The sequence below is a fragment of the Haliaeetus leucocephalus genome, unplaced genomic scaffold (genome assembly GCF_000737465.1).
Source record: "Haliaeetus leucocephalus isolate CR32 unplaced genomic scaffold, Haliaeetus_leucocephalus-4.0 Scaffold605, whole genome shotgun sequence".
Lineage (NCBI taxonomy): Eukaryota > Metazoa > Chordata > Aves > Accipitriformes > Accipitridae > Haliaeetus > Haliaeetus leucocephalus.
The window spans coordinates 1098645-1124603 of NW_010973041.1; the positions used below are offsets into that span (position 1 = coordinate 1098645).

At 44.7% G+C, this 25959-nt stretch overlaps 1 protein-coding gene across 1 annotated transcript in view; it reads right to left on the bottom strand.

Annotated features, from left to right (window-relative positions):
- Window positions 1–25913, bottom strand: part of IKBKAP (inhibitor of kappa light polypeptide gene enhancer in B-cells, kinase complex-associated protein) — a 32257-nt gene extending 6344 nt beyond the window's left edge. The window contains exons 1-28 of the mRNA XM_010578119.1: window positions 25715–25913; window positions 24111–24263; window positions 22314–22395; window positions 19120–19200; window positions 18690–18775; window positions 17350–17449; window positions 16359–16449; window positions 15742–15865; window positions 14976–15066; window positions 14285–14515; window positions 13223–13393; window positions 12468–12567; window positions 11597–11779; window positions 10686–10792; window positions 10086–10189; window positions 9210–9263; window positions 9003–9108; window positions 8319–8434; window positions 7498–7571; window positions 6783–6861; window positions 6443–6522; window positions 5435–5575; window positions 4270–4355; window positions 3538–3686; window positions 2550–2673; window positions 1992–2089; window positions 1594–1795; window positions 147–208 (exon numbers count right to left, since the gene is read on the bottom strand). Of these exons, the coding sequence (XP_010576421.1) occupies window positions 147–208; window positions 1594–1795; window positions 1992–2089; window positions 2550–2673; window positions 3538–3686; window positions 4270–4355; window positions 5435–5575; window positions 6443–6522; window positions 6783–6861; window positions 7498–7571; window positions 8319–8434; window positions 9003–9108; window positions 9210–9263; window positions 10086–10189; window positions 10686–10792; window positions 11597–11779; window positions 12468–12567; window positions 13223–13393; window positions 14285–14515; window positions 14976–15066; window positions 15742–15865; window positions 16359–16449; window positions 17350–17449; window positions 18690–18775; window positions 19120–19200; window positions 22314–22395; window positions 24111–24263; window positions 25715–25864 (3225 nt within the window). The 5' untranslated portion in view covers window positions 25865–25913. The remainder of the gene's footprint in view (window positions 1–146; window positions 209–1593; window positions 1796–1991; window positions 2090–2549; window positions 2674–3537; window positions 3687–4269; window positions 4356–5434; window positions 5576–6442; window positions 6523–6782; window positions 6862–7497; window positions 7572–8318; window positions 8435–9002; window positions 9109–9209; window positions 9264–10085; window positions 10190–10685; window positions 10793–11596; window positions 11780–12467; window positions 12568–13222; window positions 13394–14284; window positions 14516–14975; window positions 15067–15741; window positions 15866–16358; window positions 16450–17349; window positions 17450–18689; window positions 18776–19119; window positions 19201–22313; window positions 22396–24110; window positions 24264–25714) is intronic.
- Between the last annotated feature and the right edge of the window lie 46 nt (window positions 25914–25959).

Consider the following 25959-nt stretch of genomic DNA (forward strand, 5'->3'; position numbering starts at 1 on the left):
ACCTGCTCTGCCCTCCCCATGCAGACTGTGTTGCTGTCAGCATGCATGGAGTCACACGTGGCCCAGGAGAACAGACAAAACACAGATGGCATATCTCTCTGACAGGGGTTACTACTGGGGCACAGACAGGAGGGTGATTACATTACCTGAGTGTACTGCTCCAGGAGTACGGCTGCCTCTGCATACTTTCTCTGTTCAACTAGTTTTCCTACAAGAAAAAGTGGAGTTTAGCTTTTCAGAAGCAGCCGGATTTTGTGCCAGAAAACTACAAAGTAGAGGAAAACTCCACACACTGAGACGCTTTCTACCTGCTCACACGCTTACTCAATGTGCCTGGTAAAAAGAAGGGCTGCCTGATGCCAGGAATTCATTAACTTGCAACATCATCAGCCAGTTGCTTGTGAAATTGCTGGTGCATGTCCCTCAAAGTCAGCTGGAGAACATTTTCTCCCCAGTCTGAGACAGAAATAGTGAAGAGTCTCTTAAGTAGAGGGGGCCAGGATGTTAAAAGGAAATCTCTCAAGAGCTTCAGTGTATCACAGCCTTGTGATCTGCAGGGAGCACTTTGCCGCCTGCTCTCTGTGGTATGGACAGCAACCATCAAGCTTGTGGGATTCTGCGCTTCTAGTTCCCCAAAAGTCAGAACTAACTTTGGCACTGGCTAACATGCTAGGATGCAATGTGAGAGCGCAAGTGATATACAACACCAGGAAAAAAAAATAAGAAATTACCCAAGCAAAGCAATCTCATTCAAGGCAGCTTTTGTCTGCTCATTTTGCTGAACTACAGTTGTGATTTAAGAGGGGCACCAGAAAAAGCATTGAAGGCAAGACATGAAGGATCCAAATTACATTATGTGACAGAAAAAGAAAATACTGCTCTGGAAGACCACACTCCCAGGAGCCATATTACCATTGTGTAAGTGGACCGTTCATAAACTCTGCCTCTGAGTAAGGCAGAAGTCAGGATGACGCTCCATTTCTCTTGCTGAAATATATGCCAGGTCCACAACACATGCAGTCTGATATGTCCTAGTGAGCACAAATTCTGAGACCAGCTACCTTCTTCTCCTGCAGCAGGACAGCACGTAGCTTTACATGTACCCACTGTACCTAGCTGCTAGCAGGCTTTAAGGAGAAAACATGAAGATGCAGCTCTGAATTACCCAACAGCCTTTAAGGTCTGTGACTAGGCACAGTATGTCAATGATGTCTAGAGGCCTCAGTCATTTCAGACTCTTCAAAGAATCTCCATTCCCTGAGGTTAACCAAGGAGGCAATTTGGCATAGCAGTTCAGCAACAGTTGCAAGGAAAATGTGCAAGAAGCAGTCAGCACGGGGCAGCCAAGACCACAGCTAGCTTGGCAACTCCTGGGTGCCCACCAGCTCAGCTCTAACATCTTTTGGTTCCTTTGAGAAACAAAGGCAATGTGCAATCACACAAACACTTGGGAAACATGGGACCTTTGTTCTCCCTTTAAGAAAAATGCTGCTGAAGACTGAGGTTTTCATTAAATTTTAGGAAAACCCAAAACGAACCAAAAATAACAGCAGCCAGTTTTGTTCTGCACACTTCCATCTCCTCAAGGCCTACCTGCCATGCCCCGTGCCAGGCTGGACAGCTTATCCTTTGTGTAACCGAGCCGTGACGCCATGCACAGAGCTTGCTGCCAGCTGCCACTGCTCTGGAAAGCATCAAGTGCTTTCGCAAAGATGCCAGCACGAGCAAATACCAAGGCAGCCTGTTCATATAGCTGCTTCTGAATCAAGTACTCCCCATACGCATTGCTGATATCCTGCAAGAAAGGGACAGAAGAGAAATAAGAAATCAACACTATCAGTAGCAGTCCTCCACTTATAAAATTACCTGTACAACTCGAACATAAGCAGCTGCTGTCTCATTCCTGCTCTCACTCAAGGTGTTGAGGATGTGCAAACACAGCTGTAAGAGAATAAAAAGCTTGCATACTGCAGTGTCACATGTTTACACACCTTGTACTCCTGAGTGCTAGAGGGGTACAGCTTCAAGGCATCACAATACTGACTCTGATCCTTCACCAAGTTCAGAAATTCAGGGAAGTGTTCAGGACCTGCAGAAATAATTTATTTTTCATAGCAATAGAAGAGAAAGTACATGGCTCTCATGGCTCCCAGCCAGTCTGGCTTCACTGCATTAAGAAGCAATTCCAGGTGCTTGTGTAGAAGAGCACAAAAGCACCTATTCTACTACTGAAAATCAAGGTGTTCACTTCCTTGAGGTTTGCTCCACTTTGCAGCAATATTAACTGGGGACAAGTCACCTACAACAGGAACAAAACAAGACTTATGCTTTATGATCACAGAGTAGTGAACACTGTCACCCCTTTCTCCCTGCGCCAAGCTACACTACAAAAAACATGTAGCAGAACTTAACCATGCACTACCAGGAGCAAAGATGACCTTGTGCAATCCTTCTCTTTCTTCAGCTATTTCCCCTCAAAGTCTCTCCAAAATGGAAATGTTCCACTGCAGAATTTCTCCTTAGAGATGCTGCATGTGCAGGACACCTACCACATTTGCTGAGATGCCCAAGAGCTTTTGTGTATCTCTTCAAGTGTCTGTCTATTGTATATCGCTGATAATTGGTTTCCATTTTCCGGAGGGTATTTAAGAAGGGCAAGTATTCTTTTGGATCCTGCAAAGAGTAAGAAAAACTGCAGTTGAGCTAATCTGGTAAGATCCTTATTTGCCCCCATTTTCACGAGCAGACAGCCCCATATTTGAAATTGTATGATAATACATTAAAAGGCTTTTTAAAAAAAAAAAAAAAAATAAAAGTAAGCCATCTTAAAGAATCACTTCTGTATATATACTTTCGCCAGGAATAACTAACAAATTACCAGGCTCCCATGCGGACTTCAGCAGTATGTAAAGGCTGAAGACATTTAAAATTCAAGGCTATGCATCACATCAAATATTGTTTTCCATTAGCTACTATCATGTATACATTTGCAACTGTAAAGCTGATCAACTTTCCCCACACCAAAGGTCATAAAACTTGTTAACATGAATAGGGTGTTTTAACTGATGGACAGCAGGCTCTGCTGCAACATTAGGAAACTCTGAAGATCCTGATGGGCACTTCCATTCAGAGATTACAAATTAAACCTGCTGGAAGACAGATACTATTATCGTGGCCACCACCAAATAAGCAAGAATCAAAAGAGTACAGAATTGGGAACATAAGGCATGCAGTCATAACATTTCAGACCACAGTCCCTCGCTTCCCCAGAGCTACTTTTCTGTGCTGCTCTAGAAGAACTCTATTTCACCTTGAGCACAAGCAAGTTTCCAAAGCTATGCTCAACAAGTATTAAGGGATGCAGAGACATGCCACCTTCCCAGCATCATCCCAAGCACACACAGGACATCTAAGCAACTGGAATGCTGCCTGCGTAGAGAGCTATGACTAACAAAACATGTGGGCTGATCCACAGACTACAAAGAACCTTTGGGAAAGAAGAAAAATAGTTCCTTGGCTGGAACTATAAGCCAAGACCTTTTGAGACTTTTCTGCCACCATGATGACTAAATCAAAGTCATATGTCCCCAAGGAATAATCATACAATTCATTGACATCCACAAGAAAAAGCAGGTACTTCAGTGCTTCTTCTGCACTCACAGCTTTGACATCTGGAGTAATGCTTTCTGTAATGAGATAAAGAAGCATAAAATCAGTTACACCATCAGCAGTGGAACTCCGCTCTGAAGGCAGGATGCATTATCAAGCACATCCTTGGCACCAGAGAGGGATCATCAAACTAATGGCTCATTCTGTCTTGCAGGAGGGATTACTTTGCCTTTCCTGGGCAACTTCAAGGACGAGCCCAAGCACAGTAACTTGTTAAGTGTGCAACAGTGACAAGTCAGAAGTATCAGCACAGAAAAAAAGCAAAGTTTGCCAGTTTGAAATACCAGGACCCAGAATGGGAACCCCTGTTCGATGCTGGGAGAACTAGAGTTCTGACTGGAAAGAGAAAACAGCTTCAACTCTGGGCTATCTACTGACACACCCAGATAAAAGGATGACCTGAGGGCATGCATAGCAGTGTATCTTAGCTGACATGCTGCTTTTCCATTAACACACAGCTAGTTTCAAGTACATTTCTGTTTTCTGGCTGACTCCATGAACAGCCACCTTAAAATAATTTTCAGGGTAAACCATGCTAACAAAGAAAGCTCCTGCAGCAAACCACCCGTTCTGAAAACTTTTGAGTTCCTGATACAAGACCTCTAAGATCATGAACCTTCTGGAGAGCAATTTCCAGTTCTGGAGGACTTTTCTTTACGTGTGCTGTCAGTATCGATAGGCAGTATCTGAAAAAAACAGAAGTAGTAAATGAAAAAGCAAGAAGGCAGAAACACTCCTTATTCCTATTTTAGCACAGCTTGTGCAAGTTCTAGTTTACATTTTAGTAAAAAAATCCCAAACTCAGGTATTTCAGTCTCTTTAAAGGAAGGCAGGAAAAATGGGAACAGAACAGAATACACGAGAAAGGTATTTCTACTCAGCATGTCTCCCCAAACATGTCACAAGAATAGAGGTGTGTTCTGAGTAGAATGAGCTTCCTTACCATGCCCAGCTAGCATAATGGAGAGAGAACATGTCCCTCTGAAAGCTCAGACAGCAGGGCAGTTTTCCAAATCAAATTTGGCACAAAAATGGTCTTTTTTATAAAAGGAAAGCTTTCTAGGAGGTTATTTCCACTTTCATACATTTCACGCATACTATTTCAAAATAGCTTTCCCAGCTAGGGGGGTGCTTTGTTTCTGAAACTGTTTGCTGAAAAGTGTCTAAATTTTCAGGGTTCAGCAGCAACCCACCATCTGTTGCTCCTCTATCCACTGTTTCACATATAAGCTGCCAATGCTTTAACACTGCTTCACTAACCACTGTTATTATCCTATTTTCCCATCCTTTCTTTGTCTGGTCTTGATTCATCCAAGGAGGATGGTTACCAAAAAGGTAGTAATTCAGAAATATGCAGCTGAAGATGTACAGAAGTAACTCAGTCTCAAATGGAACAGCAACATCTTTCCAAAAGGCCAGCTGCTCCAAAACACCATCACATCTCCCTGAGATGACAATCTTACTCATGTCTCTCTGTCCCCTATGCCACACAGCCTGTTCCTAAGTTGAGTGTATTTCTTAAACCCTTATAAGCATCCTCTAAAAAGTTGTATGTATGGCTATCTGTGGAATTATTAGATGCTGTGGTTTTCAGGACAGCATCCTCAGCAGATGGAAAGTATGGCTACATAACTTCTGTGGAGCACAGGCTCGCCTGAGACGATCTGAAGCAAAGTAACTGACATTAAGGACAGCTTCACTTTCTGCAAATGACTTATAGGAATCCTTGTAGTGGTTCCTTCATCTACAATAAGAAAATGCTCACTTTTGAGGGTCAATGTGTTCCATGGCAACTCTCATCACATCACATATGAGGTTTACTTTTTTCTGATCAGGATGCTGGCATGGTTGAACATTACTGCTACCATTCAGAGATGGGTACATACTCTTTGTGAAATCTTCTTCTCTAAATAAAAACAGATACCATGAATACCAGTACGATCCATTAAATAGCCCAGCACAAAGACAGTAACATTAAGAAACATAAATGCATGCAGAAAAGAACTACTCAACAAAATAGCTCATATGTCATTCAGTACTGACACACAACCTGCCACACTACCAGAAAGCTCTCCAACATCTCTCATCCATCCCAAGTGATTCTCAGCCAAGAGAGGCATTGAAAAAAACAGGTCAGAACAAGTACTTTAGTTGCACAAAAAAATTTCAAGATACAGCTGTCTTTTACTAAATTCACTAGGGAGATGCTGAGCACAGACCACTTCTGAAAATTAATCCATTTGCTTTTATTTCTAGACAAAGATTTAAGGTCAGGTCAAAACTGAAAATAAACCAGAACAGCTAAATGATAGCTCCAGCTCCTAAACAATTATTTACTTCAGCAAGCTTGAGAAGTCCTGAAGCTACTAATGCCCTAAAGCCTCTTGTCGCCAGGGGACCTAATTTGGGAATCTAAGCAAGTATCTTGGCCTCAGGCTTCAGATAAAGCAGTGCTGCCTTGCTCCTCTTTACAAGGGAACAAAACTTTCTCCGATCACATTTACTCCTGTACAGCAAATCAGTAGACAAGTCAAAACAGTCAGATGTACTAATCCCTTGCTGGAAAAATCTAAAGGTTGCCTGCAAGCTGGAATTCCCAACAAGACACTCTGACTGTCCCTGAAACTAGTGAGCTTAGTCAAGTCTTTATGACCCAACATGCCAGATTTCTGACTGACTCCTTGCACCCACATTGAAGGGCTGCCAGTATTTTGACAAAATAATGTACCACCACTGATTACATTCACACTTCCATTTGCAGAATTATACTCACTTCAGTTCTGTGAAAAACAAGTTGATACAGTTCACAGAATCTATTTGCCTGATAAAGGTTTCTGCATTTTCCAGAAATACCTGAAATGAATATTACTACTGTTATTCTGAAGAAGTACATTAAGTACAAGAACAAACTCAAAGACCTTGTCCGAATGCACAAGATGAAGGAAATGCTAAATCTGATCTGCCTGCAGGAGGATGCAGCAGTGCAGAGCAGCCATCTCTGCTGAAAGCAGAACTGACAGCACCACCTACTTTTTTGAGCCCACTGTTCAATGTCAATGGATTCTAAGCCAGATGGATATGGAAAACAACACAACAGAACTGGGCATACTTGCCTTGGGATTGTGGTCATAAAGAAGATTGAGGTTGATTCGCAGCTTCCTCATACATTGAAATGCTTCCCTGAACATAAGCCTGGAGGAATGAGTCAGGTGGGATAGTTTACATAGTGGATAGGTGCAGTACCTGCACATAAAGGCAACTGACTAGAGGTAGGCACAGACCCCCTGGGAAGGGAACAGCTTAGGCAATAAGCTGTATAGATTGCCTTCCAGAAAAAACGTGCAAGGCCAATCCTGTTCATTGCCAGCCTCTGCAGCGGGACAGACCAGCATGCCAGATTAAGGAAGCAATACAGGCCTTGCATTATTTTTTTTCCTCTCTTAAAGCAGAGAATTACAGTTTAATCTAATGGACCAGCTTCTGTTTCAGCAAACTTCAATGTAAATCAATTAAACAAATAAAACATGAAGCACAGCAAGCTTCATCAAGGAGTAACTGACATGTGTGGAGAATGGAGCCAGTGAAGATTTCTCCCACCCACACAGTCTCAGCACACATATAAGCCCTTCAGTGGTGAAGTGAGAGGCACCTGGGACCGCTGAAAGCTGGACTTCCGGCTGGTAGACCCAGAAACAGTTTCATTCCCACTAACGAAGTCAATTCCTTTGAGTTTAGCTTCCCTCCCTTCAGCACAACAAAACCAGGCCAGCCAGCCTCTAACAGCTCAGACTGGGGGAGAGAAGACCAGAACATACCACTGCCATTTACCTGTCTAGCCACTTCCGAATCTGGGCAAGAACCAGAGCTCGGTGGTGAACAGTCTCCAAATTTCCTCTTGGCATCTATAACGCAAGGTCCACACAATTATTTATTTGTAGTTACTCTGCCTATATTGAAGGCAAAGTGAGGACTGGCCAATTTTCTAGGCCTGTCTGCTACTTGTAGGTGCATGGGCCTGTTCATTGACTTCAAGAGACATGCAATTTTAAGAAGTGTGGAAAAAAACCTGAAAATTCTCTCAGCTCAGAAACATTCTGTCCTTAGGAGGTTCAACTCCACTGAACTGGGCAAGACTCACATCAACCTCATCAAGCTTTCAGGTTAGCCCTGCTCCGAGGAGGATGTTGGGCTACACAACTCCAGAGGTGCTTTTCAGATGACATCCTTCTCCATTCTGTGAACCTCTGCTGGTTCTGAAGAGTGAGCTCAGCACTTCAGACAAACTTAGTGCCAAGGCTAATGGAGGGCTGCTAGCAAATACAGCAGTTACTAAGAGGCAAGTCAGAGATTCAGTGAGAGGCCACAATATGTAGCACTACACTACCTCAGCCATTAAGAATTTGAATAGCCCATCCCAGTTCTGTACACACCTAGCTGCCTGTGCTGAATCTAACTCCCACAGGCATGCTCAAAATCCCTCCACATCCAGCCAGGCAGCTGGAGATCTGTGAGGTGCTGTGCTACAGCACTACAGGGCAGCAGCTTTGTAGCACTGCATGCGCTGTTTGCAGGTTAACCAGCTGCCCACTGAGATGGCTCCCTTACACCCCCTGACAGCAGACCTCAGCAGACACGGGCAAAGCACTGACCTGCAGCACAACCTGTGTGTCCTGGGGCACAATGGTGATGATACGCGAACCTCGCTCCACCTTGCGCAGGGTCTCACTGTTGGGTGCAGCAGCACTGCTCAGGCCAGCCTGAAGTGCTGAAGACAGCATATTTATCAGCACACATGGCACACCGCAGCACAGTGCCCCAGTCAGGCTTTCCTATGCGGCCCTGCAAGGTTGTACTGGACCAACTGAGTCAACAATACACCAGAGATCTTCAACAGTTCTGGACAGGAAGAGGATCTCTTAGTGCTAAGCACTGCTGTATACAAAGTAGAGATGTGTCCTCTATACAATAGGATCACAAAGCTCAACAGACCAGATGAGAGGAGCACTGAGAGATGTAAAGGACCAGTAAGTTGGAGCCTTTTGGACGTAGAGGGGAGGGAGAGAATGCAGGGCTAAGCTGTTGAAAACAGTGAAGGGACAACAACTACAGGACAAATCCTGCTCCCTGGGAGGAGCATGTGACACGTAAGACAGCTCCCTGTGACCCTTGCTCTCTGACAGATTTCTGAAAGCAGCTCTCTTCCTCTGTCTCTTAAGCAGCTGCTCTGAGTGACCCAAATACAGTAGGTTTGGGTGTGAAAAGTGGGGAGATCTTGTGGTTCCAAGACAATGGCCATGAGCTGTGAGCAGCAGGCAGCCAGAGCTGGCATTTACCTTTCACTGATATGTTCTTCAAGCAGAAGCACTGACAGGTGTGGGAGTTGGTTGTCACCAACAAAAACTCATTGTATGTTGCAAATGAGGTGATGTTGGAAGCGACCTGTGGAAAAATGATGAAGTTTATCGCTGTATAGAGCGGAACAGGAAAGCTGCCTTTGGCAGAGGAAAAGGGGATGCGATGAGGGGCAAAAACTTTGATACCTCAGTATCATTAACAAAAAACCGGCATCGATCTGTGAGACCCAAGATCATCTCCTGTAAAGAGACAGGATGACAAGTATAAGCTTGTAAGTGTAAGTATCACAACATCCAGTATTTCACAACACTGACCAGCACTGGATTGAAGTACCTTAAAATTAGGTACTGAGCACCTCATGTGAATTACTTAGAGAAGCTGGACAGGAAGTCATGCAACCTCTATACCAGGAGGGCTTACTTAAGTGTCTTAAAACACTCTGGCTGGAAACCCAGCTTGGTCTACCCTGTAAGAGAAACTGCACAGTAACAAAATAGAAGAAGAAACCATGCCAGATTATTTAGTTTTTTAAATACCAGAGGAAAAGCACTAGTACAGAGCAGAGCAAAGCAGCTCCATAGAGCACTCACCTGGATGCATCCTGAAGGAAAGAAACCATGAAACTACTAGCAAAATAGCTAGTTGTTCCTTAAGCTGTTGTAACTATCAAGAAACCATCACCAATACAAAACACCAGTAGCAGGTGATATACAGTAACTCAGTGCAGCCATATTTGCTAATACGGTAAGTTCAGATAAAACAAATCAAAATGCTGTTTTCAAAAAGAGCACGGCAGTGACTGCTGGAAATTTTAATATGAAATTTCTTGCTCTTCAATGACATTGTTCATTATATTCATAGAGCGGAAAGATTGGGTGTTAACTGCAAGCCATCAGAAATGCTCTAGAAGACAAGGAATGGTATGCTCTCAGCTCTGCATAGGGCCTTATGAAGAAGGGCTGTTAAGAAGTATTATTGGACCTCGGGCAGAGGATCACAGTGCACATTTGACACAGAGAACAACTGAGTAGGGAATTTAATCTGCTCATAGTCTTACTTACTTCACCACTGATCTTCGTGATAGAAGTCTCCACGCAAGGGTAGGGGAACTGAACAGCAGAGCCATTGCTAGTCCGCCAGGGCTCAAGGACTGGAGTAGAAGCCTCTAACGAGCGAAGAAGAACAAACTGTTTTCCAGCCAACCAAAGATTCAGACATTACAACCACATCACATGTATCTCAAGAAAACTAGAGCTGGCAATTAGCTACACTATCTGACAGAGAGGAGGAATGCTGACATAAAAGTCGAAGACACGGTAGACAAGAAGGTGGTAACTTCTAGGGGCTCAGCAGCACCTTTATTCCTCTGTGGAACAAGAGAGAAGTGCCAAGGACATGGCAGTCAGTCAGCACCTCTGAAATCACTAAACCAATCATCTTTTTTTAAAATCATAATGTCTAAATTATCATTCTCAACAAAATTAACTGCATTCTGACACAAATCACTAATTTTGGCCCATTTCTCGGAGCAGAGAGAGCATGAAAGGCAGGAACAACTACCAGCAAGAGTCACCTATGTCCCTGAAAGTCAAATCACCTCATTAAACCTTTTCAGAAATACCTACACCTCAGACCAGGTACTTAAACAAGGCCCAGCTTACCCCAGAGGTATTTCAGGATCTGTCTATCAGCCAGCTGCAGAGCTACAGTTTTGGTCACTGGGCTGCAGCACAAGCTGATCACTTCTCCATCTACAGGCACGGACAACCTGGAGCAAGACACAGAAGACAAAGAACATCAGTCACAGGAGATACATTTAACACCTAGATCCTGCATTTCTTGTGGCCAGATGGAAGGATGCACATCTCCAGCATGGACTGATACCTTGTTCATGTAAGGATCTTCTGCAGTCTTTTCACACCTATGTCAGCCGACATTGGCACCACAGAGCACCAGTAACTCCAGCCAACAGGCATTTGCCTAGCCCTGCTAGTCACTGTCTGCATAGTTACAGCACTCTGCGGAGCCAACACTTCTTTTGTTCTATCTACAGTTCATAATCAAACCAGCCTGTCTTTGATGTGCAAGTGTTGCAGAAAGCAATTCTCAGGATCCCTTTGGGAAGCAGATTTCTGTAACCCAGGTGGCTTCCTTTTGTGATGTGGTTTTAGTTCAACTGACCCCACAAAGCCCAGCAGGTGAGGAAGAGGAGGACAGGAGTAACAAGGGCTACCAGTCCCTTTCTGGACCTTGATAATGGTGGCCAAAAGGTAGAATGGAGGAACTCAGTCCCCCAAGGGCCTGGAATTCAGACAAAGGAACAGAGCTATCCTGGACTGACACAGGCATGCTACCATACACCCTCTTGTCATGCTGGGTGTAGGCATTAGGACTACAGGCAAGTGCTGACCAGTAGGCAGCTTCATGAGCTGTTCAATTCTGCTTCAGGAAGAGAGCCAAATTCCCCAACTCACAGCCTCCAGGCTGCACATCTATTGAGAGACTTAATTCCTTCTAGGCACTGTCCAGAGGCACTCTCAGACTTCACCCACAACTGACAGATCTCTAGTACCGTAAATTTAGGCACTCTTCTTTAGCTCCAGCCACGTGAGGCACTGCAGTCAGATGGTGAAGGATGGACTGAGCAGCATCCTGACCCTGACCAACCACCAGGAAGCTGTCATCTGGCAGCCAGGTGAGAAATCGGAGCCCCAGAGGATTCATCACTTCATTGTTGTCGCTGCCCACATGAACTCTGTCACAAAATAAAAGAGACTGGGAAGCAAATAGAACCTGATTTCAGTAGGCCACCTCACTGGAGAGGTGAAAGTCCTCCTAGGCACAGCCTGGCTGTTCAGACACACAGCATGGCTAGATGGGCTCCAGTGCACAAACACACAATCACCCAAACCATGAATCCTGCCACAGGCTGGGCTGGAGATGAAGGACAAGACCCAGGGAGCCTCATTTGTTTTTCCTAGACAGTATTGCTCCCATGCCAACTGTGTATAGGAACAAATGCAGAGCAGGGTAGGTTTTTTTACCTCATCATTGTCCCTGCCATGCAAGTAGCTCTGTTGCTCAGTGTGCCATGACCACGGGCCTGGGCACTACACAGCCATTCCTTTGGCTCTGGGAGCAGGACCACAAAGTGCAGCACCACAATGCGAAGACCACCAGGCACAGGAAAGGCTATCTCAGTGCTGTCAGTCACTGCTCCCACTAGATGAAGACCTCAGTCAACAGCACTTCTCAGGATGAACTGCCCACTGTGTTGCCCAATCCTTAGCACTAGTTGCAGTCACAGTGTCAGCAGAATGAAATCATGTTACCTGACAACCTTTTCAAAATCTTGAGACAAGTGGTCAGAGCTGGGACCTCTAAAACATCCAGCAAGGCACTACCCTTTTCTCCCCTCTACAGCTGTACTAGTTCTATATTACCTGTAGGTTTTATCCAGGTATGGTGTTTCCACAGCTGCTTTAAATCCATTTCTACCCACAACTCCAAACGTGACAGTGGGGTCGTTCATTGTGCTCTGTCCTAGCAAACACAGAACAAGGCAGAATTTAGAGATACTGCCAACACAGCTCCTTCCATCTTCGTTCTTATCAAAAAGTAGATACTACAGGAAACTATTACAGAAGTCAGAAAACACCATCCCTACATGTACAGCCAACACCTAACCCTCACTAACAAATACCCTGAGGAACACAGTTACCTCGTAACGTCAGTACAAAACTCAGACAGCAGCAACAGTCTCTTGTCTCACAGCACACTGAATATTACACTGTATATAGGACTGCTTTAGGAAGTGCTGGGTGCCTCAGATAGACCCTAGGTAGTTACTCCCAGACATCTCCAGTGCCACTCAGCAACATGCCATCAGAACAGATTACAGTAGATACCACTTGCTGCACTCTATTCAAGCCAAAGCTAGGCAGGGGGATACTACCAGCATAAGCAATAGCCAAGTGCTGAATGCTGCCTTCTCACTAAGCCAAGGCATCACCAAAATGCTCCTGTGCCACCCAAACTAATGTAGATCAGAGAACTGAGCTTGAATCCACAGCTGAACCAGATGTATATTGCTCCTGACTACTAAAGCCTTGAGTGACCATCACCCTACTAGTCCCCCAGGGTACAGCTCTCATGGACAGAGGGCTTCCTTTTACAAGACAGTGCACCACACTCTCACCATATCTGTACAGAGAGATCTTGTTATCAGCATCCAGGACAGCCATGTCTCCACTATGTTTGGGATCTGTGTGAAATGCAACCTGATTAACTGCCTGTCGGAGCTGGAGCTCATAGGTACACATGGGTGGAGGCACCACAGCATGCTGGAACGCTGTGACAAGCACTTTATCTGTGGAAGAAAAGAGGAAAAAAACCGAAGCTGTACCCAGTCCAAATGTTAGTGAGGCTCTTTTTAAGTTCTTTACTGAAAGTAGGAACAACATTACAGGAAAAAACAGTTGTTGTGCCCTTAGCAGTTAACTCCTGTGCTGGTTTTGGCTGTGATAAGAGTTAATTTTCTTCATAGTAGCCGGTATGGGGCTGTGTTTTGGATTTGTGCTGGAAACAGTGTTGACAATACAGGGATGTTTTCCTTACTGCTGAGCAGTGCTTATACAGAGTCGAGGCCTTTTCTGCTTCTCAGTCCACCCCGTGAGTAGGCTGGGGGTGCACAACAAGCTGGGAGGGGACACAGCTGGGACAGCTGACCCCAAATGACCAAAGGGATATTCCAGACCATATGATGTCATTCTCAGCAATAAAAGCTGGGGGAAGAAGGAGGAAGGTGGGGACGTTTGGAGTGATGGAGTTTGTCTTCCCAAGTAACTGTTAGGTGTGACAGAGCCCTGCTTTCCTGGAGATGGCTGCCTGCCAATGGGCAGCAGTGAATGAATTCCTTGTTTTGTTTTGCTTGTGTGCGTGGCTTTTGCTTTACCTATTAAACTGTCTTTATCTCAGCCTACAAGTTTTCTCACTTGTATCCTTCTGATTCTCTCCCCCATCTCACTGTGAGGCAGGTGAGTGAGTGGCTGCATGGTGCTTACTCGCTGGCTGGGGTTAAACCATGACAACTCCACTGAACCAGCTCTGAAGCATCCATCAATTACATGGTCCCCCCTCACTAACAGCTTTGTAGAAAGAGCAGCTAATAGAAGAACTACCATAATCCCATCCAGTCTGCATCCAAAAGGCTACGCCACCTCTTCTGACCCTACAGGTATAAAGCAGTCCCACTGCTTACCTCCATCTATGACAGCCACATTTGCCACATGCTGGCTATTCTCCCCCATCCCACGGTCTGTGGTCCAATGCCAGTCATAGGAGAGATAATGCCAACCCTGGCAGAGTACATGCAGTCTATATGGGTTCTCTCGGTCCCACAGCAGCGACACCAATTGATTTTCCTCCAAGCTACCAAAATGTAGACTTTGCTTCAGGTACCAGTGATAGTTGCCCGTGGTCCACAGCTGAACTATAGAAAAACACATGGTTACTACAGATGACTACTTGAGACCCATCTCAAACCCTCCCCACCACCACTGCTCTTCTACAGGTGGGTTAAGTGCAATGAAAATAGTAGTTCTAGCCTTCAGCCCATAGGCTGTGTCATACAACACCCAGCACAAGAAAACTTAACATCACACTTCATGCAGAAGAGTCAATCCTAGAATTCTTTGAACTCCCCTTATGAGAAGGCACCCATGTTTTATGAAGGGCTCACAACTTTAGCATTCCACTAATACCACTTCCAGTTACAGCAGCCTGGAAGATGCTTTGAGCTCTGGCTGAACCACCAGTTCTTCCTAACCTGCACAGGGGTCTCAAAGCTGTAGGCAGGCCTCCTCAGTGTTTCCTAACTTGCAGAGGAATACCCACTGCTAAGCACATTTGCAGGCAAATATAAGAGCCAGAGCCTCACATAGTGCTCTCACCGTAACTGTTTGGGTTGGAGTTTTCCACCTTCAGGTCTTCCAGCCATATAGCCAGGATAGTAGAATCCACATTCCAAAGCAGTTCATTAACCTGCAGAAACAAACACGGCTCTCACTGATATTGTTGCTTCTCTGTAGGGTGGGTATGCTCCCAATTGGTTTGCAAGACCATGAGTTCCTCCTTATTTTCAACAATGAAAGGTGCATGGGTTAATACACTAACATAGCTCTCGTGTATTGCAAAGCTCCCAACAGCAAAGCATCCTGAAGCAGAACCTGTCACAGTGGCTCCAGACAGATGAAGAGGTAATACAGCCACAAACATGACAGCAGTGTTCTCTTTGCTTTCCTTGGCACTGAGGAAGCATCTGCCAAAAGACCTCTCAGCATCCAAAGGCAGAAGCTGAAGTTAACACCCTAGCAGTAGCTTCTCACTTCTCTTATTTGGGATAATGCGAGTATTTCACCTCACTCTTGCAACAGCTGACATCCTGAACAGCATTTTTGAAGCATTTGCCTGGTAGAAAGTACACAGGGGCCAGAAGCACCCCAGGGCCACAATCGCCCTGTACTTGTCTCTGTACTACGGGCCTGCAGAAGGCATTGCATCTTCTCCACAGGCTTCTTCATTGTTTACTTTTCAAGTCACTTTTCCATCAGGACCAGCACTAAGTGTTAAGTTAAAAACTTCCTCCTGGAATCTGGAAAAGATCTAGTCTTCCTCTCTATTTCACTCTAATCAAAGAAGCCCAGGCACAGCACTTACTTTGACCTGCCCCTTCTGGAATGGCAGGGTGAACTCCCCATGAAGAAGTCCATTCTTCTCCAAGAAAACCACATCATGTCTGTTGGGTTTTTCTTGAGTGGATGCTATCAGGTTTCCAGAGGGCCTTAAAAAAGAGCCAAATGAAAAGTGGTTGCTCACATAATCACTAGCTGTCATTTTAAACACCAATCATCTCACATTTTCTCCAGAGAGATGAAGACAAGGGGAGCAGAGGATGTGTTTTCCTCAGCACTGTGCAAAGTCATTGATCCAGCACAGACATTTTCCAGGCTCATGACATCCTCAGGTGAGCAAGTAAACGTCAGCACTGGCAAAGGGACCTGTAATACTCCTACTTATACAGTTGAGTCCAAAACCACTTGACATTGAGACTGTGCAGAGAATCTATCCCTTCCTCCTGCACATGACGCAAGTATTAAGTTTTTCAGGGTTTAAAGAGCTACTCTTCCTCATGCTGGATCAGAAGGAAGCTTTCTTCAAGTTTTAGGAAAAATAAACAAACACAGGAGAAATGAAATTGATGCTGATAAAAGACTGTGACCAGGGAATAAAAAGCAACACTCTGTTGCTGGCATGCAGACTGCTTTGCTACTCACTTCCAGGACAGTGCTTGCTCTAATCCTGAGATAGGCTCACTTGTTGACTGCAGCACAAGCTCTCTGCTCCACACTCGGACCTTCCGAGCACCTACAAGTTGAGAGATCAATGAGACAAGGGTGTAAGAAAGCACTGGGAAGAGACTTTTCTGATTTTATGAGGGTAGGAGAGCAAATTTTGATGCACATGAATAAAAAGGAGATTTCTCATCTACACCTTAAGGGGTGAAAACTTACTCTGTCTCAGGCAGTTCTGCCATAGTAACTGAGTGACTCTAAAGGAAATGAGTGGGGATTTCAGTCTGATGTAGCTCAGTCATAGCCATTTCCATCTCCAGGTTTCACCACAGAAATATTAAAATATTCCTATAAATGCAAGATTCTCCCTAATCTGAAGCACTGAAGGTAAAAACCCAAACTAGTGGAAGAGCAGTGCAGTTTGGTGCAGCTCAATATGTTGACCAATACATTTAAACTGCTTAGTAATATTTATCATGGAAGACATCAACTACAGTCTTAGAAGAAATGAATGTGCTCATCACTTCTTTGGCTTTAGGGCAAAACCTAGGGAAAAGTATTACCAGTATTTAAACAGAAGTGTGCAAGGCCAAACTGCTAGTATGAGGGACAATGGGTATGGCAACGCAGATTCATCCATTTGGCACTGGAAGCCTGTCAGAGATTGCTTAGAGCTTGAGCAGTGATTTAACGCTGGTGAAAGAAGCAGTTCAGGTAGTAACTACCCAGTAGTAACCTCTCCTGGCTTCTCACTGGACTGAAAACCAAACTGCAAAGAAAGTGTTCAGAAGATTGTGTCTATAAAATACCTCTGAGAACACCAAAATAGAGAAAAGAGCAATTAACTAGCTCAACTCACCCTTGCTTTAAGGGCCCAAGAGACCACAAACACCAGCCAGTTCTTGCCTTGCCTAGCTTCTGCTTAAGAAGCCTCTTACACATGTTGGTATTTCAAAGAAGTTTGGTCCCATACCTGTCTCTGGACAGACAGCACTCACTGCAACAAACTGCCCATCTCCTCTCCACGTCACCCGAGGCCTGCTGTCATCCCAGGCTGAAGTAGGTGACACTTCCTGAAGTCACACAACAGAAAGCTGCATCAAAGCTTAGGAAGACAACTGCTGTCTTTGTCTAAACAGACTGCACTGCTAAGCCAGCTCTTTCAAGAGCCTTGGCATGAAATCAATCCATTAAAAAATCTTAAGGCTGCAAAGCTAAAAATTCATTACTCAGAATGTTGTTTTAGGAAATACTAGAATTAAAACTGCCTGTAAATTCAATCTGCTCCTCCTGCAAGGACATATGACTGTCTATTCACATGATCACATGCTGTCCTTCCCCTCCACCAGGGTGTCTGCTTATAGACCAACTGTGCATAAGCTGGACACAAGGGTGAATCAGGGTTTGCTCATGACTGATGCCTGGAGTCACAACCCCTTGGAAGGAGAAAGGTGGGAAAGGCATGCCATCCAGACAGTCTGCAAGGCAGGCAGAAGCTGGGATGAAAAGTAGTGTTCTTTGAGGTAGAACAACATAAGAAAAAAAATAAAATCTCAACAGAATATCCATAAAGAGGCAGGTGTTCAAAGGTTTAACTTTTGTCAAGCTAGGCATATTTTCCCAGATACAGCCAAGCCTCATCCTGTCCTTCATAACAGTAAAGCTGGAACAGGCCACATTTCATGTGTCTGCACTCTGTCTGCCAGAGTGGACAGTTTTAATTTTGAAACTTAAACACAAGAATAAAAATCCAGCAGTGGAGTGCTTTTAGCTACCTGACTTTTCACCAAATTAAAAGTAAAGAAAACAAGACCCAAACAAGGAAGTGTCAGACAAAAGAGCAAAGAGCTAAAATGTGCAGGCACATGGAGCTACCTCACATGACTGGTGATGGTGAGTAGCCCAAATCCTACTACTCTTGCCTTCCGGGAGCTCAAACTACTGTTCTTTCTGCTCCTCTCAGCCACACTGCTTGTTATTTCTCTTGGTCATAGGAACACCTGAGTATATAGCACAAATTCAGCAAAATCTGTCACACTGATTTAAGGGTGACTTTACCTCTGCAAGCACTACCACTTGCAAATCTTCTTGCTTTGAGCTCTGTACGAACAGTTCTAAGTACTCACAGCTGCTATCTTGAATTAGGAGGAGGAGAAAAACGCTGGATTTCAGATAACAGAAACAAACAGAAGCAGCCTATGAAGACAACTACCAAAAAGGCAGTGGCAAGCTGGCACTGCAGGAATAACAGAAACTCTATATGTGTTTTTCCAGAGACAGCATGGGCGTAACATAAGAAAACTAGTATAATACCGTCTGTTTGCGATGTGCTGCCTGTTTTCCCTCTGATCCATGGAACTGTGTCTCCTTTTTACCCCAGCCAAGAGCAACAAACTTTCCTGAAGAAGAAATAATCATTGTTGTGGAAGATTTACAGCACTAATTTGCACAGTGTGATAAATACAACCACAGCTTCAAGCCACCCACATCTTCCATCCAAGTTTAATTCTAAAAACCTGAAGAAAATTTACGTAGCCCAGAAAGTCCTCTAGTACAGGGAACTTACTTGAATTCATGCTGACAAGTAAAACATTGGCATTCCCCTTCAGCTGTCCAGCAGCATTACAGTCTAAAATGTCTCCTGAGGCCCAGTAAGTGCTCAGCTCCATTTCTTTACTTTCTACATGTTTACAACACACCAATGACATCAGTTTGAACAACTTCATTTCAGTGCACCTCTCACCTTCCCCAAACTCATCTTGGTGGATTTCCTTCTCAGTAATTGGTTCAAAATCCCTCGTCATCATGATGAGCGTTTGCTGACCTGCAGGGTAGACATTAAATACAATATTGGTAATGGTATCTCCAGCAAATAAAAACTCATTGTTCTCCTGTGTTGTCCCATTGTTCTGTCATGGACTTGGCTGTAGAGATATTTCTAATGGTAATACGATACTAAAGAGAACACATCCTTCAAAGCAGAAAATCTCAAAACTGGAACAGAAGAACACTTTCAAGTATCTCTCTCTTCAAAAACATGCTTCCTGGCCTAAACTTAAAAAGTTCCTTCCACTTTAAAAATAAGTACTAGGCACTCTCAAATATTTACTCTTGAGATATGAAGGACAAGGTGACTGGGAGCAGTCCGCATGAATTTATGAAGCAGAAATCAGGCCTGACCATCCTGAAAGCCTTCTACAATGAGACGACTAACTTGTGGATACAGGGAGACCAGTGGATGTCATTTATCTTGATTCTAATAAGGCTTTTGACACTGTCTCCCATAACATCATCACAGACAAACTCATGAAGGATGGGATAGATAAAAGGACAGTGAAGGGGACTGAAACATCAGCTGAACTGCTGTCATGGTTTAAGCCCTGCCAGCAACTAAGCACCATGCAGCCACTCGCTCACTCCTCCCCACTCCCAGTGGGACAGGAAGAATTAGAGAAAAAAAAAGTAAAACTCATGGGTTGAGATAAGAACAGTTTGATAACTAAAATAAAATAAAAGGAAATATAATAATAAAATATAATAATTGTAATGAAAAGAAATATAACAAAAAGAGAGATAAACAAAACCCAAGAAAAGAAGAGCGATGCACAATGCAATTGCTTACCACCCACTGACTGATGCCCAAGCAGTGATCCACCCCTCCCAGCCAACTCCCCTCAGTTTATATCCTGAGCATGACATTCTGTGGTATGGAATATCGCTTTGGCTAGTTTCCGTCAGCCGTCCTGGCTATGCTTCCTCTCAGCTTCTTTTACCCCTGCTTGCTGGTAGAGCATGGGAAACTGAAAAATCCGTAACTTAGGATCAGCACTACTTAGCAATAGCTAAAAATACAGTGCGTTATCAACTTTTCTGTCACACTAAATCCAAAACACAGCACTGTACCAGCTACTAGGAAGAAAATTAACTCTATCCCAGCTGAAATCAGGACAACTGCCAAGCTCAGAAGCTTGCCATCAGTGGCAAAAAGTCCAGCTTGAGGTCAGTCACCAGTGGCATGCCCTCAGATACTAGGGCCAATGTTTAATATCTTCATTAATGACCTGGAGAATGGGACCCTCAGCAAGTTTGTAGATGACACAAAACTGGGAAGAGTAGCAGGTACACCAGAAGGTTGTGCTGCTGTTCACAGGGACCTTGTCATGTAGGTGAGATGGGCTGTCAAGAATGTCATAAAGCTGAGCAAGGGGAAAAGCCATGTCCTGCACCTGGAAAATAATAATCTCAGGCACCAGGACAGACTGGGAGCCAAGTGGCTGGAAAGCAGCTTGGCAAAAAAATGACCTGTGTTTCCTGGGGGACACCAAGTTGAACATGGGCCAGCAGCAGCCCTCTGCTGAACAGGTGGCCAACAGCACCCTGGGCTGCATTAGCAGTGTTGCCAGTAGGTTGAGGGAGGTGATCCTTCTCCTTTACTCAGTTCTGGTGACACACACGTGGATTGCTGGCTCCAGTTTTGGGCTCCCCAGTACAAGACAGACAAGGACATACTGGAATGAGTCCAGCAAAGGGTCACACAGGTGATTCAGGGTTTGGAGAATCTGTCACATGAGGGAAAGCTGAGAGAAGTCAGACTGCTCTGGAGAGAAGGCTCAAGAGGAATCTCATCAGTGTATATAAGTATCTTATGTGGGAAGTGAGGTACAGTGAAGAAGACAGAGCCAGACTGGTAGTGGCGCCCAGTGAAAGTACAAGAGGCAATGGGCACAAACTATAATACAGCAAATTCCATTAAAACGTAAGAAAACAATTTTTTACTGTGAGGGTGGTCACAGACAGGAACAGGGTGCCCACAGAGGTTGTAGGGTCTCCATCCTTGGAGATATCCAAAATGTGACTAGGCTCAGTTCCCACAACTTGCTCCACGTTACCTGCTTTGAGCAAGGGGGTTGGAATAGGTGACCTCCAGAGTTCCCTTTCAACCTCAAGCATTCTGTGATCCTGTTTTGCTTGAGGCTAACTTTATTTTCTAAGTGAGTGTCGTGGTTTAACCCCAGCCAGCAACTAAGCACCACGCAGCCGCTCACTCACTCCCCCCCATCCAGTGGGATGGGGGAGAAAATCAGGAAAAGAAGTAAAACTCCTGGGTTGAGATAAGAACGATTTAATAGAACAGAAAAGAAGAGACTAATAATGATAATGATAACACTAATAAAATGACAACAGTAGTAATAAAAGGATTGAAATGTACGAATGATGCGCAGGGCAATTGCTCACCACCCGCCGACCGACACCCAGCCAGTCCCCGAGGGGCGAATCCCTGCCCCCCGCTTCCCAGTTCCTAAACTAGATGGGACGTCACATGGTATGGAATACACTGTTGGCCAGTTTGGGTCAGGTGCCCTGGCTGGCATGAGAAGCTGAAAAATCCTTGACTGTAGTCTAAACACTACTGAGCAACAGCTGAAAACATCAGTGTTATCAACATTCTTCACATACTGAACTCAAAACATAGCATTGTACCAGCTACTAGGAAGACAGTTAACTACATCCCAGCTGAAACCAGGACAGTGAGACACATCTGTAGCTAAGTTGAGCCTGTGACACATTTCCTGCCAAAGGACAAGAAGCAGTTTTTGTTACTAAGAAATCAAATGGGGATATAAAGCAGGATTCTTTATGTTTTAGAGGCAAGATCAAATATACTTCCTTGAAAGATCTGAAAGACTACTTGCTGTTCTATAAAACTCAGCTTTTTGGGCCCAAACAGCTTCTGCCTGGATCACCAAAGCACCTCATGGATCATGAAATGAAATCTCATATATAGGATCAGGTGGAGTTTTTTTCCTCTATAAGTCTTAGTCCCAGTTTCATAACTTTGTATTTTGTTTCTTCTGTCTTAAACTTAACTGTGTTTTACATTTGGGCCATAGCAAGTTTCACTCCTAAGGCAGAAAGCTTACAGGCTGTTGTTGATACCTGTTGCAAGCAAAACAAGCTCTTGGTCAGGACTCCAGCTCATGGTACTTAGACCGCTGTCCACACTTCCAACACACTCCACCTGCAAGACCAAAATAAGATCACAGAAGTGCAGGAACACCAGTGCAGCATCAACTCAGCACAAAAGTAATCAATCACCAAGGCACAGAGATCTTCTCCTACTTAGAAAAGTCACAAGTCTTACTTTACCCTTTGTGTTGAATGAAACAAAAGAAACATTTCTAAGCAAAGATGGTTCCAGAACATTTATGTAGGAGAGCCCAGATTAGATTAGCATTTTCTACCATACACAGTTTTAATAAGAGCTTTATTCTGCAACTCTCAGTCTTATGTCAACATGTATAGTGTTAATATTGCCTGATCAGCTCTGGGGTTACATTGGTAAACATACTGAAGTCACAAAACACAGACATAATGTTCTTACCTAAAGAATTCCAACATGCAGTTAAGAGACACTATATCCATTGAAACATCAGCTGATCAGCTTGTGCATGTTGAACTTGACAACTGTATACAGCTGCACTAACTTCAAAGTTAATGAAAAACAGGGCCAGTTTCACTAGCCATCATGAGTATATAAGCAACAGCAGCAGGCAGAGAACTTCTGTCATGCACTGTTATCTTGATTTGCAAAAGGCGTGGAATAGAACAACTGTGATAAACAGCAAGGCGATGCCATTCAAGGAATTAAGCTTAGGCGTCACAATCTTTTCAGGTACACAAAGTGGGACTGGGCACCAGTGGGCAGAGTAACCATCACCCACATGCAAAAGGCTTCAGAACAAGCAGAGTAACCTTCAAGACTTCTTTCTTGGTGCCCAGACTGCACCAAAAGAACATTTTAAAATTGATAAAGTAAGCCAAAAAGCCTTGAAATAAAGTATCTGAAGTTAAACCTCAACTCTGACCCATGTTATCAGTGCAAGAAAAGTCTCACGTATCACATCTTTTGTCAATCTCTATTCCCTTATGACCCTTAAGTTGCAATGTGGGACACATTTTTCTGATACAGTTGATTGTATATTTAAGTGGTACCTGCAAATCAAACCCAAACAAGAACCAAAGCAGGTGAGCTGCAAATAACCACAATCTGACAGCTAACCCAGACAGATCACTGTCATCTCACACCTACCTACACCTGCACTGTTGGACTGGTATTGTGGGAGCTGATGCAGATTTCAGAGGGTGCTGCTGTAGTGTTTAAGTGTCTTGCTGAAGACTGTACAAATCTGACACTAAGAAAGGAACAGAAAGCACGTATCTCAGTTCCTGCCATATTTACTCAGCTAAAGTATTTTGGTTTCCCTTTAGTGTTTTCTAGGGCTTTTTAATCCAAATGTTCTTCGAATCACAACACTTTCTTCTCTCTTAAGTCATGTCATCGTATTGACTGATAATAATAAAAAGGTAGCTACGGTGTGAGTTCTGAATGGATTACTTTATTCTGTACCTGGTCTCAGCAATATCCTATTTCTGTAAGACTGTCCAGTGGATCCTGTGCTGCTGGATGTGTGCCAACAGTCTTCTGAGCAAACATACAGGACGAGGGCTGTGAACAGGCAAGCCACTGTTTCAGTGCCGGTTCTTTTACGGAGTGTATATTCTGTGCTCAATCCTGCTCAAGGCTCCCACAAAAATCAGCTCATCTGCCCAGAACAGGGAGACTAACCACAGCTCAGTATGTAATAAATATACAATTGCCCCCTGAAGAAATTAAAAGTGTCATCCTTTCCTTGGAAATCCCTCAGTACTGTTGTGTCTTTCCTGCCATGTTACCTGCTTCGTGCTGAGATTGCACAGTAGGATGTCTCCAGCTGCTGTAGCAACACACACGCACTCCTGCTCTGGAAGATCTTCAATACCCACAATGCAGCCACTTCCATCTTCAGGCATGAAACCCTCCGCAGTCAAGGAAACTTCTCTTGTCACCTTGACATAGAGAGACCAATGACTTATTAACTACAGATCACCTCACTGGGATTTTTGCAGAAATGACAGAATAACATCCATGGTTATATTTCATCCTACTGCAATTACACAAAGCATTACACAGCAGAAGTAAGTATGTGAATGGCACCAAGAAACAGCCAATGTGCACGTACTTATCTTCACTTATCCATAGGAAACTGTGAAGGTTCTCTTATGTTAAAATCGCTAGACAATGAGAAAACTCACATAAGGGAGCAAATAATAAATGGCAATACTACAACTTCCAATTTGTCTCTGTTCTAATCATCTTTCAACCCCCCTTTCATACTTCTCCATGTAGTGTTAACATAAAGAGGTGAATGAGTAGCTGCTTAGAGTGTCCCAATACTTTCAATGGGTCATTCAGACTTCACAGACACAGCATATAAAAACATTTAAAGGAAAATAATTTGGATGCACATTCAGTTACAGCAAAAAAGGGAAATTCTGGCTAAATTAGCTTTCTCCAGCTTAGTTGCATGAATGTTTTTACACATCCAGTCATCAGGGAAAAACAACACAGTAATAAAGACCTGAAATAATCCCCAAAGCCGGAAAAGGAAGCTGACGTATTTAGCAACTTCAGAATTATTATTTTTTTTTTAATTCTAAAAGGATTTCAGCCGATAGCCTTCATAAACAGACCACAATGGAGATTTTCAGAAAACACCCGTCTTTAAAAATGAGATCCCAGGAAAGCCCAAAAGCTCTGCTGTCAGCTAACTTCAGAACTGAACAAACTGAGAGGAAATAGACGCCTTGAAATTGCACAGTGTGTTTCCAAAGAAGACACTGCAACCCAGCTCCAACCCAGCTCTAACAGGAATTCATGGCTCAATAGCAGTTTTCGATTTTGCGCTCTGAGGTTTTTTTTCTTCCCTACAGCACGGTTCCAAAAGCTTCCTCGTCTAGTCTTCACTATCCCTTTGCCTGTTCGTTTCCGTTTTGTGATGCAACTGCTTGCCGGATCATGCTTAAGACTACACCACGGGGATGACCCGTGTCAAATACAACCACCCTCTTGCAGGCAGACTTCGTATTTTAAAAGCACAGCAAGTCACTCGAGCCGCTGAGATCACAGTGCAGCCTCACAGCCAACGTCCTCGGCACCGTCAGACAGCAGCAAGCGGCGGCAGGGAGCAGCAGGAGGCTCTAAGGCCCCGCAAAGGCCGCTACAAGGAGCGAGCCGTACCCCAGGGCAGCCGCGACCCGCCCGGAGGCCAGCTCCCGCTGACGGCGGCCCAAACGCTTTAATCGCCGCTTTGCAACGGGCGGCCCAAAGCCGCCCCTAACGACACGCCTGCAGCGATGCGCGAGAGCCGACAGCCCCCTCCCCCGAAGCCACAGCCCTGGCCCGAGCCTGACAGCGACAAGCGGCCGCGGCTCCCGGTGCGCCCGGCGGCGGCTCTAACCGAGTCCCCGGCGGCGCCCAGCTCCAGAAGGCCGTGCTGTGAGCCCACGAGGACCGTGCCGGGCTCGGCACTGAGGCAGAAGCACTGCGGGCTGCCCGCGGCGGCGGCGGGGCGGCGACCGCCGGTCCGCAGCAGCCGCAGATTCCTCATGGCGGAGCAGCGCCACGCCGCTCACGGAGCCGCCATCTTCTCCGCGCCGGGCGGGCGGGCGGAGGCGATGGCGCATGCGCGGGCCGCAGGCGCAG